At 46.9% G+C, this 14,181-nt stretch overlaps 1 protein-coding gene across 1 annotated transcript in view; it reads left to right on the top strand.

Annotated features, from left to right (window-relative positions):
- Positions 1-14,181, top strand: part of LOC126106273 (cilia- and flagella-associated protein 58-like) — a 282,413-nt gene that overhangs the window by 138,832 nt on the left and 129,400 nt on the right. Inside the window, exon 9 of the mRNA XM_049912496.1 lies at positions 13,392-13,587. Coding sequence (XP_049768453.1) covers positions 13,392-13,587 — 196 coding nt within the window. The remainder of the gene's footprint in view (positions 1-13,391; positions 13,588-14,181) is intronic.

Genomic DNA, 14,181 nt, shown 5'->3' with positions numbered 1-14,181 from the left:
CGTGTGGACACTGTCATCGGAGATCGTCAGTGGAACGCAATCGAACACCTCACTGCACGTCCGGATATCTCTGTCGATAGTGCCGACACACTCGTCCACCGGTTCGGGAACTCGAAGGTACGTGCCCGCTCGGTTGCTCGCCACCTGACAGAAGACCGTATAGAGCAACAGAGGAATGGAGGACGAACTCCGTACAAAGCAGTACGTGGGCGACAGGGAGGTTACGCACCGGGACGTAGGCTCTGACATCGAGCAGTAGAGTGGTACCGTGAGAGTGCACAGGCTCGTCCGATAAGATGGTGCGAGGCCATCACATTGAACAGAGATTACGTTGAAAAATAGGATCGTGTAGCTGAAAGAGTTGGGAATAAAATGGTATATTGGAATTCTGAATAAAACCACTCTGCTTTCGGAAAAAAAAGTGGCGCATTTTTTGACGCGTGCCCCTCGTACGTAGGCCGTGGAGGAACAGGTGTCGAACACTGTAGAATGTGACCCCGGTAGCAGCACCGGGCAGGTGGCCTACCGACACGGGTAAGCCCGACGATCGTGTGGAACATCCTCCACAGCAGCTGCCACTGTCCCTCTTACTTAGAATGTGTGAATGCTTTGTTACTTACGGACTACACGGCATCGGTTTTGTTGCCGATTAATTTCACAGGTCACCAGTGTGCCGGGACTTCTATCGTGCCTTCTGTTCGCAGACGAGGGGCCGTATCGTCATCTTCACAACTCTCACTCGTGAGCTGTCGAGAATCTGTGCAGTATGGTGGCAGTGGTTCGGCCTCAGTGTGAGGGTGGGATTATCGATTACCGCTTCATGGGACCGGTCGTCCCTCCACTACGCCTCGCAGGTGAGGCATATCTGCACTTCCTACGTGTGACCGTACCTCCCTCGCTTTGGTGGTAATGTGGCTGCCACGTGTCGGTGCTCCAGTTCACTTCTGCATTTTTGTGTGGACGCATCTCACCGGGCGATCCAGTCGGACGGCCCACGTAGTCACTGGGCATCGACCTCTTAGATTCCTTTCTGTGTGCACCCCTGAAATAGGTCACGTATGTGGAGCCTATCCCAGATGTACGACACTCGAACAATGCATTTGTGCTGCCAGTGATGCCATTTGGTTGCGGGACGACATATTGTGAATATGTGCGTAAGTCATTGCCATGTTGTGTATGCGTGTGCTTAGAGGCCCATTGGATCTGCTTCAGACTCCTTCTCTAGCTGTGGTCTCATTAAAACATTTCGTGCACAACATTGTACTGTACAGGAATTATGAATTTGGTTCCTTATTCCATATCTTCCAGTACCCTTGCAGTGATTGTTTTCTGGTAAAAAAGCAAGGAGAAAAGTTTGTTTCATAAACTACTCGCCTTACTTCTCAACATAGTCTTCTTTGAGCAATTTAAACTTGCCCCGGCGATCCTCCAGCTTTTTCATGCCGTGGGAAAAATAGGTTCTGTCAAACACTGCAAAGTATTGATTGACTGCAACTATCATTATCTCATGTGGTGGATATTTCTTACCAACAAACCAAAGTTAGGAAACAGGAAGAAGTCACGTGGGGTTAAGTCTGGTGAATAGGGTGGATGAGCAACTATTTCAAAGCCAATTCATGCACTTTTGCCATTGTTATTGCTGATGTGTGGGATGGTGCATTATCTTAGTGAAAAATCACTTTTTTTTGCTAGCCAACCTTTGTCATTTTTCAAGCAATGCAAGTTTCAGACAATCCAACAATAAAGCATAATGTGATCCAGTTATTGTTCTCCCTTTTTCCAAGTAATCTATGAGGATTATTCCTCGGGAATTACAAAAAACAGTGACCGTCACCTTACCAGCTGACAAAATGGTCTTTGCTTTCTTCAGTGCACTTTCACCAGTTGTTGTCTATTGTGCTGACTGCCATTGTAACTCTGGTGTGTAGTGATGGATCCAGGTTTCTCAACAGTCACAAATTTGCACAAAAAGTCCCGTGAATTGCGATTAAACATTACCAGATGTTGTGTTGGAATGTTGTGCCGGATGTGCTTTTGGTCAGCTGTGAGCAATTGTGGTACATACCTCACACCCAGCTTCTTTGTAGTCAATTCTCCAAGCAGCTTATTATGATGATGCCTACAGTCTCAGAAATCTCAGGAATTTTTATTCAGCCTTTGTGGTGGCCTCAGTTGAATGACTGGAGTGTGCTTCATCTTCAGTGAGGGTGCAGAGTCCCTGTGAACTTCATCCAATTCTGTTTTGATCTGTGCAGCAGCCCAATCCTTTGAATGAAAATGTTTAATGACAGCACAAAGCCGGGTTTTCTCGTTTTTCTATTGCAGTTGACATACTGACTAGTTCAGAAGACTGTCAACATTGAACTGTACATTGTACATTGTTGAAATTCTTTTTATGATCCTCGGAATAATTGAGTTTACCTACCGTGAAGGTGTGACAAAAATGTGCCATTCATTCGTGGAAATTTACCCGTACTTTTCAAACCACCCTTGTATACGTTATCTCTACTTTCATTTGAAACTAGTGATATCACAAAATTCAATAGTGATACACTTATTAACAGACGTTATTTTATGTAGGTAATTAAAAAAAAAAAAAAGGCTAAGGAGAGGGTTAAAACTCACAGTGAAAGAATATTAATTATTGGATTTACTTATATTGCTGTACCCAGTGAAAGTGAGAAAGAATTAAAGTCCTATTGAATGGAATGGACAGTCTGATGAGCAAAGCAATTGACTGAGAATGAACCAAAGGAAGATTAAAGTAATGAGGAGTAGCAGAAATATGTATACGAATAAATTTAACATCAAATTACGGATGGTGTTGTAGGTGAAACTGGACTTTTGCTACCTTGGAGGAAGCAAAATAACTCATGATGGATGGAACAAGGAGGTTGTAAGCAGCAGACTAGCACAGGAAAAGAGAGCATTCCATACAAAATATGTGTACTGGCAACAAACACAGACTTTAATCTGAGGAGGAACTTTCTGGTGAGTTCACATCTGGAACACAGTACTGTATGGAGGTAAATCATTGACTTTGACAAAAAGTGGAAAAGAAAAGTGTCGAAGTGTTTGAAATGAGTGTTACAGATGGATATTGAAAATTAAGTGGACTGATAATATGAGAAATGAGAACTGTCTCAGCAGAATCAGTGGGGAAAGTGATAAGCAGAGAACATTAACTAGAAGGTACAGGATGATGAGACATTTTCAGGCATCGTGGAATAACTTCATGGTGCTGTAAGAAAACACAGGAAAAATTGTCGGAAAAGCAGAGACAGAAATATGTCCAAGAAATAATTGAAGACATTGGGTGTAAGTGCTAACATGAGATGAAGAGTTTGGTACAGGAGAGGAAATCACAGTGGACCGCATTGAGCAAGTCCGAAGAGTGATGATGAACAAGAAAACAGTTCCTCCCAGCATGCTTATCTCCCAACCAGCCGCTGAATGTAGCTAATTTTCCATGCTGGGATGATATTTCCTAACACCTACAAGCCACTTTCCTACCTCTTGTCATTCTGATGCATGACCCAGAAGTCCATTAACATTTGAAAATTCTATACTTCATGGACTATTATAGGATAAAAATTGACACAAGTGTTGGAAATAACATAGGGTTTTATTGAAACCAAAAAAAATGCACAAAAGGCTAACAGGTGGTGCTTCATATGATACAAAAGCAATAATTAGCATGATAGTTGATATGTAGCATGGATAATATTCTTTATAGCAAATATTCGTCATGTCAGGTGTCATTCTCAACAATTACCTGTAGTGTAGGGACAATGTTGTGAACAGCACTGTACAGGATATCATTAGGTACAGTGAGAAATTGGCTATGGATGTCGTCTTTTAGTAACCCCAATGAGGCAGCACGATCATGGTAGACTTGCGACTTCTGGTATCACCACAATGAATAATAATCAAACTGGTTAACATCTGGGGAACTGGGAGGCGAAGCACGGTGGAAAGTGGCAGCTCAGTACATGATTCTCACCAAGTGAACATGCAAGAGGTCTTTCATGTTTGTAGCTGTATGGGGTGGAGTACTACCCTGCATAAAACTCATACCTTCCAGCAAGTGTTTATCAGCCAAGCAAGGGTTGATGCAATTCTGTTACATGTTAGCATACTTTTATATCTTCAAATGTAACACATTTTTCGGACAACACAACACACATATAAGTCACTGAGTAAGTTGACCTGTGTACAAGTCGGCATTCGATTAAACACTGAGTCTCAGTCTAGCGACCGCTGCTTGGCTGGCCGCTTAGGTGGCGCAGCTGCACGTAGAGGACGTGCGTAATTGCGCGGCGGCACTTTGAATAATCGGCGAGTCACAACACATACCTTGCAACCATCACACTGATAGTTTGAAAAGCAGCACACTGCACTTCCTTGAAGAAAAAGGGACTGGTCACAATTGATGTTGTAAACCCACACCGCCCCATGACTTTCTCATCATGCAGTGGGTTTTCTATGACAGTTCTAGGATTTTTGGTTGCTGAAATTCTGCAGTTGTAATTGTTGACAGACTCTTGGGATGTAAAATGGGCTTCATTGGTTCATGAAACGTTAGACAACCAATGTCATTTTCTCCAATTTTTTGAGGTGCTCACACAACAAATGCTCTCGCATCACAACAACAGCAGCTAACAGTTCACGATGATGCTGGATTTGGTACGGATAGCATTGGGGGGTATGTTTTAGTGCCTCCAAACAGTAGTGGGTGGAATGCCGGTGCAACTTAAGACTTAGTGAACACTGACTTCAGCGAGTGGAGATGAACCTGCTAAAGTCTCCATTTTCTCCTGAAATGTCTGAGCAGCAGTGCACTTGCTTCCGGTCATTAACCATGGGTGCAGCTGTCTAAACAAATGGTGGCTTTGAACTTCCTGCTGGCCGTTGTGGCTGAGCGGTTCTAGGCACTTTAGCCCAGAACTGCGCGATTGCTACGGTCGCAGGTTCAAATTCCGCATCGGGCATGGATGTGTGTGATGTCCTTAGGTTAGTTAGGTTTAAGTAGTTCTAAGTTCTAGGGGACTGATGACCTCAGATGTTAAGTCCAATAGTGCTCAGAGCCATTTGAACTTCCTGATCATTTTCTTCACAGCGACACTTGTCATAAGATTAGATTAGATTAGATTTACTTTCATTCCTATTGATTCGTAGTGAGGAGGTCCTCCAGGATGTAGAACATGTCAGAAAAACAATAATACATGACAAATAGTTACAACTGAAACAAATAAGCCAATGTACCTTCCACAGGTCCCAAGTGGAATGATTGTCATTTTTTTTAATGAACACTGTATGAAAGAATCATTTTACAGACACTCATTTACTAAGATCGCATTAATGCACTGAATTAAATTTTTTTTAAATGATTTTTTTTTTAAATTTTTTGTTTATAAGGTAATAAACATGTAATAGAACTACTACAATACTTATTTGCAGTGAACACATTACTTGCTGAAATGGTGTAGACGTTAGATTCTACTTACACACATGGCTGCTGGCAAGTTATTGAAAATGTGTATTCCTGAATAATGCACACCTTTTTGTACAAGAATAAGTGACTTTAAATCAAGGGCATTACCTATTCGAACATCCTTTTTGTAGGACTGTAAAGCTGCAGTAGTGTATTCTCCATTCTGCTAATGAAGCTTCACTAACACTACCTTTTCTGGTACCAAACATGCTGTGATTGGTGGAACGTCTGACTTTCCCTCTCACTACAGCCCATTTTATACACAATTCTCACACAGCATCACTGATGTGTTGCTATCCAGCTCCCTCCGTTGTTCAATTTCCGAACTCGTTTTTGGTTTCAATAAAACCCCATGTCATTTCTGACATGTGTGTCAATTTTTACCTCTCTACCTACATTATTTCATAGGTTACTGTATTTCTAAATATTAACGGACTTTTGGGTCACCATGTGTTTCCCCTCTCTCTGTGTGTATGTGTGTGTGTTTTACATCTGACAATATTTTCGGCCTTTTTTGATGTGCCTGCCTGCTGCTCATCACATGCTCTATTCAGTTTTTATTTATCCATTACCTTATGCTACTACACCAGAGGCAGAGTACCTATGAGAACAACGATGTCAAGGTCTCATGCAATTTCTGTGCAGTATTCTATATGGGTGCGAACATCAACCAGTCTCCACTGAAAACTGTAGGCCCAATCAGAGTTGAACACACTGCTGTGAACAACAGGCTCTGTTGCAACAGCTGCTGAGTAACTCATGCCCAATGGGTTGCTCCTCTCCTCCTCAGCCCCATCCCCCCCACCAATACCTGTTTCTCTTAACTATGTAGATGGGAGTTGTCTTTCTATACATCCTTTGTTTCTGTCTTCCTCCTGGCTTCTGTGGCTCTGATGAAATCGATGCCAACATCAATATGCATTCATCTTTGGACTCTAAGAATTATCTTTGGCTGTTCCCCTGTGTTCAGTTCAGTTATTTGCGATCCTTGTATGTGTTAAGGTTAATAAATGAGCTATTGCTAAATGGCTGTGATTATTGCACAACCAACCCGGTAATCCTCCTCACTGGTGACCCCGAGTTGTAACCTCTCCCATTGTCGCCATTTTACTGTGTCCACGACCCCCGTGTCGGTTATTTTCGCGTGTATTACATTGACACAGCATTTGAACAATGACTTCAGTCCAGCGCCTAACACTGGATTTTGTGATCGACATGCATCGTGTTGCGGGCGATGTACACCCGCCAGGACTGCAACACGATGCCTCTCACTCCATGATTGTGCCAATTTCGCCGGACATTTCGAGCCTGCAACAATAAGTGAGGTTAGGAGTGCACATGACTCTGGCTATCAAACGCCTTTGTTCCCGCACACGTGCCCTCCCTCATCGACTGTACAATTACCTCTTACTGATCTCCGTGCAGTGCAGGACCAATGCCGATTTCTGCAAATGCTTTGTCGGACAACCTACTACCACCAGGACAACGATTTGCCACACCACAATCTGTGCAGTACCACCCGGATACCTGCTACATGGCCGGAACTGCTTCGTTCACAGGTCTACCTCCTCAGCATCTGACCACACCTGTGCCTGCCTCGATTCAACATCAGCACACGCCTTCCTACTTCGATACCTCGGCCTGCAACAGGAACAGTAATTTGTTATCTGTACCTGACCTCAGCCTCCACCCCACTGCTATGCCTCAGTGTTTTATGCCACGACATTCACCTTATCCGCACACCGTTTTGAGTGGAGTGACTACGAACAGTGAACATTCAGACATACCATCCCACGTTCAACATCACTTCCCACACTGTGCTTCTGGACAGCCCCACCTCCACAGCCTCCCTGCAACACAGGTGGCCCCGGCTCTGATCATACATCGTGCTTTCCACGGACCAACATACGTTCTCAAATTTTGAACTTTTTCTCACCTGTCGCCCCCGTGCTGGCTCCAGTCGAGCTTCCACTACTGTTCTCGGCACATCTCGGTGCCTCATCTGCGTCGGTCTTCTGTGATGCATCAATCCAAACACACACGCAACGTGTTGAGCTTCCACAACCGCAATCGACACATTACGGTGTCTCACCTGCATCAGGATTCCGCACTCGACCACAACGTGTCACCTTCATGCAGCCACCTGAACAGCCATCGTTGCCACATCCCCTGGAGGCACACTCTCCTGGAATACTACAGCAACAACAGCTCGATTCAGGCAGTGCCCCCACAAACTCAACTCAACCTGCTCTTCCGAACATTCTACAATGCTTACCATTGCTGCCGCCGTTTAATCCCGACAGAGCAACAACCTGGTTCAAAATTGTGGACGAAGTGTTCGACCATTACAAACTCGACGAGTTTCTGTGCCTCATCACCCACCTGCACGACCAGGAGGACTTGATTTCTGACCTGGTCGACGCCCCGGACTCATCTAACCGGTGCACTCTAGCGAAAAAGACAGTTCTACGTCAGCTTGCACGCTCAACTGAGGCACCAATATGGCAAGTGCTCCATGTCGAGCAACTAGGCAACGACAAACCTTCCCAGCTCTGGAGATGGCTACGTGCCCTGGTCATTGCCAATCTATTCTCTGACACAGCTCTCCTCGCCATCTGGTCAGATAAACTATCTCCTCACATCCGCTTTGCTCTGGCTCAGAGGTCTCCTGAACCTGTCGAGCAAAGAATGACAATTGCTGACAAGCTACACGATGCATCACTGCCCTATTTCGCCAGTGACTGCCTACCTGACAAGTCTCAGGTTCAGGTTCATCGCCCTGTGGCCGGGGCTGTACTGAGCCGACCGTTCTGCTCGCTACGGGAAGCAATAAACAAGCAACTGGGACGTGACCGGCTCCGCCCACAGTCACACCCTCTCCTGCAACCGAACCTGCTGTGGCCACCGAACCCTGGCCACCACCACTGGCAATGAACTTTCCGCAGGAAATACAACCGCACTACCCGTACTGTTACTTCCACACACGGTTTGGTGAGGTGGCATGGAACTGCAGACCACCCTGCTACTTCCAAAATGCCACTCGCAGGTATGTCTAGTTGCTGCCTCCTGTGCACAACATGACAGGCACCACCCAGTGCTCCATTCTGTCGGGGAACGACCGGATAATTGCGGATGACTTTGCATTAAAGACATTTCGTAGGGATACCTTTTCCTAGTGGACACAGGCGCTGATGTTTCAGTGCTGCCTACGTCCTTAGCGTTGTTGAACATCTGCCCTCATCATACTTCACTGCAAGCCTTCAGTTCAACTAAACTACAATGCTCGGGTTCAACTACCCACATCGTCTCACTCTCCGCAAACTGCAAACTCGAGTGGACTTCTTTAGTGTGCGAAATTGACAAACCTATACTAGGCGTTGACTTCTTGCGACACCACAAACTTTCACCGGACCTAGTGTGAAACACCGTGTTTCATCATCTGTCCAAGACTCACTTCCCCTGTGTTCCGTCGAGAAACCCCACCCATGACACATCGGTCCGGGCTCATCTCATCCGTACGTGCCTGTCTATGTTGACGATGTTACAAGAAAACATGCACAAGTGCCTTGTCGAGCTTGAACATGTCGCTCGCCTATGCAAGGAAAACTCTGGGCCCTCCCTCCAGCTCCACGAAACACAGCTCCAGCTCTCCAATGCAGCAAAGGAATTACAGACACTACAGCAAGGATAAAGCAAGGTCAGTAAGTGCACCGAATCTGCTTGCAATCGCAGCAATCGAGCCTCCGCATGTTTAACTCTCGCTAACCCTCGCGACTGTGCTGTCAAGACTGCAATAACATGTACTGACAGTTCCGCAGGGCCACACCCTCCTAACACGGCAGCGTTTGACACTCAGCCGGACACAAGTGTGCATGCGCGACAAACGTCACGTGTTCCTGAACTGACACCTAGCGAGGTGGCGCAGTGGTGGCACACTGGACTCGCATTCGGGAGGATGACAGTTCACTCCTGCGTCTGGGCATCCTGATTTAGGTTTTCGGTGATTTCCCTAAATCGCTCCAGGCAAATGCTGGGATGGTTCCTTTCAAAGGGCACAGCCGACTTCCTTCCCTAATCTGATGAGACCGATGACCTTGCTGTCTGGTCTTTTCCCCCAAAACAACCCAACCCAACCAATTTCAACCAACCCTGAACTGACGGCTCCTATCTCGCCCCTCACGGACAGCACCTCAAACTATGCAACTTCGGCTCCTACACGCCGCCATGCGACCGCCACTGACAACACAAACAGTGCACTTGCGCCAAGCGTTTCGCCCGCGATCGTGCTGCCACAGCCCCTCGGACAATGGACTCACCAGCGGCTCACGAGCTCTACCGAGCTCACCCGACCACGGTGCCACTGCTTCAAAACTGCAACCATCTTGTCGTGTTGACTCCTGGGACACTTTGCCGCCCCAGCTCTGGTCGGATCCGCCAAGTGGCTCTGAACACCATGACCACGACTCGCCTGCCCCGCCCGCCACACATTGTAAACAAACCTCCTCCCGTGCCACCGGCGACATTTCCGTCGTCACCAATGGCACGGTTCACAAGCTTCGTCTCACGCCAGGTCCCCCGATCTCCAGTAAACTACAACGACTTTGTCCCGAGTTCCTCTCCGGCCTTAAAAATCAGATTTCTGAACTACTAAGCTCCAGCGTCATTGAACCCTCTGCCAGTAGCTGGTCTACGCCCATACATATGACACCCAAGAAAGACGGGTCCTGGCACATGTGTGGAGACTACCATCGACTAAATGCACGAACAATTATGGACAGCTACATTCCCGACTTTACCACATTCTCTGTCAATGATTGCAAACGGGCCTACCACCAGGTCCCCATGGCACCTGAAGACATTGAGAAGACAGCAGTCACCACCCCGATCGTGTTATTTCAGGTTCGATTCATGCCCTTCAGTCTGAAAAACGCAACCCAGACCTGGCAACGCTTCATCAATGAAGTGCTATTCGACCTAAAATTCTGCTTTGCATATCTTGATGACATTCTTATGTTCAGCTCCTCGTCGAGGACAAAATTCGACATGTACAAACTGTTATGAACACTCTCGTGACAGCAGGCATCGAGACCAACCAGGACATCAACCCGCTGTCACTTTTCTTGGTTTTCTGGTCTCTGCCGACAGATGACATCTACCTCGGGCTACGGAGATTCAGACTCCACTGACGGACGCCTTGGCAGGCACCAAAACTTCTGGATCTTGGCCTGTTCCATGGACCCCTGCTATGACTGACTCTTTCACTGCCCTCAAAAATCTTCTTGCCGAGGCCTGCACCATCACGCATCCTCATCCCAATGCACAGCTTTTCATCACCACAGACGCGAGCGATACTGCCATCAGAGCTGTCCTTAGACAGACAATTGATGGCCAAACTTCGCCTCTACAGTTCTTCTCGCGCGAGCTCACCAGTGCACAACGGAAATATTCCGCGTTTGACAGGGAGTTGCTCGTGGTCTACGAAGAGATTAAGCATTTTAAGACTGATGTTGAGGGATGTCCTTTCTATGTTTTAACTGACCACAAACCCCTGGTTGCGGCCATTACAAACCCGCCAGCTGACCCGCCTCCTCACCGCTTCAGATACATGGACTTTATATCTCAGTTCACCACCAATGTCAGACACATAAAGGGTGCTGACAATATAGTTGCTGATTTCCTTTCACGAGTTGATGCCCTCCATTTGCTGTTAGACCTCACTGACCTGCCTAACCTCCAACCCGCCGACGGGGAATCACAAAACCTGATTTCAGACTCTACTTCTTCACTACACTTCATCCGCACCACCTTCCCTGGCATTTCTGGTGAGATCTGATGCGATGAAAGTACGGGCACGTTACGCCCCCTCATCCCAACCATGCTCTGTTGAGCGGTCTTCAATGCATTGCATAATTTAGCCCACCCTGGTGTTCGTGCATCCACCCGCCTCGTAGCGGAGTGCTTTGTGTGGAGAAATGTCAACAAGGACTGCCAGCAATGGGCACGCTCCTGCGTCATGTGCCAACGCTGCAAAGTACACAACCACACTTTACTGCCCCTCGGCGCATTTTTGATCCCTCCTGGGCGTTTCCAGCATATTCATATTGACATTGTCGGCCCTCTCTCCCCCTCTAACGGCTTTGGTTATGTTCTCTCGTCTATTGACCGAACAACTCGCTGGGTCAAGGCTGTCCCCCTCCCCAATATTACGGCAGAAACTTTTGCTCGAGCTTTCGTCGAGTCATGGGTATTGCGTTTTGGATGTCCAGCTGACTGTTCAGTGGGATTTGTAACATTTTCGGCATCCAGCGCATCTGTACCTCAGCATATCACCCGGAAAGTAACGGGCTAGTTGAGCGCTGGCACTGCACTTTCAAGATGGCTCTTCGATGCTACGACTCTCTATGGGTGGAGGCCCTTCCCCTTGTGCTACTCAGCATTTGTGCGATTTATAAGGAAGACCTCAAAGGCACAATAGCAGAGTTTGTATACGGCCAGAACATTGTTCTCCCTGGCGAACTTGTGAGCCCTTCCGCTTCTCTCCCTCAGTCTAACTTACCTTCCTTCGTGAACCGCGTCAGACACCACTTCATTAACCTCCATATCCCTCAGCCTGCCAGCCATTCCCGCCTTAAGGTTCACGTCCCGAAATCTCTGGACAATTGCGAGTACGTCATGCTCCTAGATGACACTGTCTGTGTTCCCCTCCAACCTCCATATACCGGCTTGTACCAAGTTCTCCAGGGCTCAGCCAACATGTATGACATCCAGATGAAAGATTCAGCTGTTACAGTCTCTCTCAACAGACTTAAGCCTGCTCATGTCGAGCCTTCTTCTACCCCCATTCAGGCCACGACCACGCCACTCACTGTCATGGCTCACGACGCTCCGACCACTCCCTCCACGTCGGACTTACACACTCTGTCGAGTGACTTTCAGCTCTCCTCTGACCTCGCCCTCTACTCTGGTCTCACGCACTCCGTCAAGTGACCACATGCTCCCCAGTGGACATGCTTCGTGTGTTTGCCATGCCCACCGGAGACATCATTGTTGTCGCTCTTTTCCACCCGCAAACTGCCGGCCTACCTGTTGCTGTACAACCAGTACGACACCCGGCTCGCTTCAACAACTTCCAGGTTCAGTGGCTGAACCTTCCTTCACAACATCTACCCACACAGCTCCCCGACAACACTGTCGAGGTGTCCGTGGTCCGGCTCCCACGGTCCACCCTGCTGACACCATAGTCACCACCCCCCCCCCCCCACCCGCACCCCCGCAGCCTCTCAAGAATACTCCGTACTGCAGGGGGGGGGGGGGCTATGTGGTGCTGATGAAATCGACACCAACATCGATATGCATTCATCTTTGGACACTAAGCATTATCTTTGGCTGTTCCACCATGTTCAGTTCAGTTCTTTGTGATCCTTGTATGTGTTAAGGTTAACAAACGAACTATTGCTAAATGGGTGTGATTATTGGTGCAACCAGTGTGATTATTGGTGCAACCAACCCGGTAATCCTCCTCACTTCTATCTCCACTAACCTCCTGCCCGACATCAACATCCATATGGCCCCAGGACCAACTTCATTTATCTCATGCCCGCAGCCTTTTCCTCAGTCTCCCCTTCCTCTGTTCTGTCACTCCCTACCAGTCCACTGCTCTCTGTCATCACCAAGCTCAAGAAAGTGTTTGCCTAAAAGCTAGCCAGTTTTCAGTCTTATAATATGCACCTGTTGATGCCTCAATGCCTCTACTATTCAGTGAGTTGTTATCTTTACTCATAAATTATTCATATTGTGAATTACACATATTATCTTCCATACTATATTTCCCATTATTGCAACCTTTATAGAATATTTTTCAAGGAAAAATATCACTTTTCCCTCTTTTTGTACACAGGCACATTGCAGAAGGTATTGAACTGACAAGGAAAATGCAAGAGACCATGGAGGATGTGCAGTTCAAACAGATGACTATTATTGATCAAAAGAAGCAACTGGCTGATGCTGAAATTAAGTTCTCAAAGCAACAGGACACGATAGAAGCCTTGCGGTCAGATAGAAACAGCCTTAGTAAAACTCTGCAACAGTCTAAGGTAACAAATTAATCCAGTATTGTTGAAGCACCAGTTGTAAATAAATTGTGTGATACTAAGACTGTGGTGAAAATGAAGTTCACTCATAGTACCTTTCCATTTTGTACTTCATCTATCTGGTAACTTTAGCACCTTTTATGCCTAAGTCTTAAGTTTTTCTTCCCATTCTTCTGCATATTATTCCTGTCACTAGTTTGAAAGCACAACAATTAAACTGATAGACCAACAGCTTTTTATTATCTCCTTGTGAATTCATTCCTCCTCAGGGGACACCGCCTCAATGTAGCACTGGGCGAGCAGGTTTGCGTGCCTTGAATCTGGAGGGCTATGCCAGCGGGAGCTTAGGTACCAGAAGGGTCACCCAAGCTGGACAGGCCAAAGGGGAGGAGCTAAACAATAGACAAAGTGTGTTCCACAATGGCCTGTCGCTCCCCGTTTCGTATCCCAAACCTGTCCTCACCATGTCCTTTTGCTGTCATTTCCTGTTATATGTATAAGACCTCAACGGCAGTGACAGCAGAGAAAGAGTCTTTCAGAACGGTGAAGCTGTCAGAAGAGGCACCTTTTCTCTTTGGGTACAAAAGAGTACAAGTA

Source organism: Schistocerca cancellata, chromosome 10, assembly GCF_023864275.1.
Source record: "Schistocerca cancellata isolate TAMUIC-IGC-003103 chromosome 10, iqSchCanc2.1, whole genome shotgun sequence".
NCBI classification, from domain to species: Eukaryota; Metazoa; Arthropoda; class Insecta; order Orthoptera; family Acrididae; genus Schistocerca; species Schistocerca cancellata.
The sequence above is the reverse complement of the archived record's forward strand: the minus strand, read 5'-3'. Positions and strand labels throughout refer to the sequence as shown.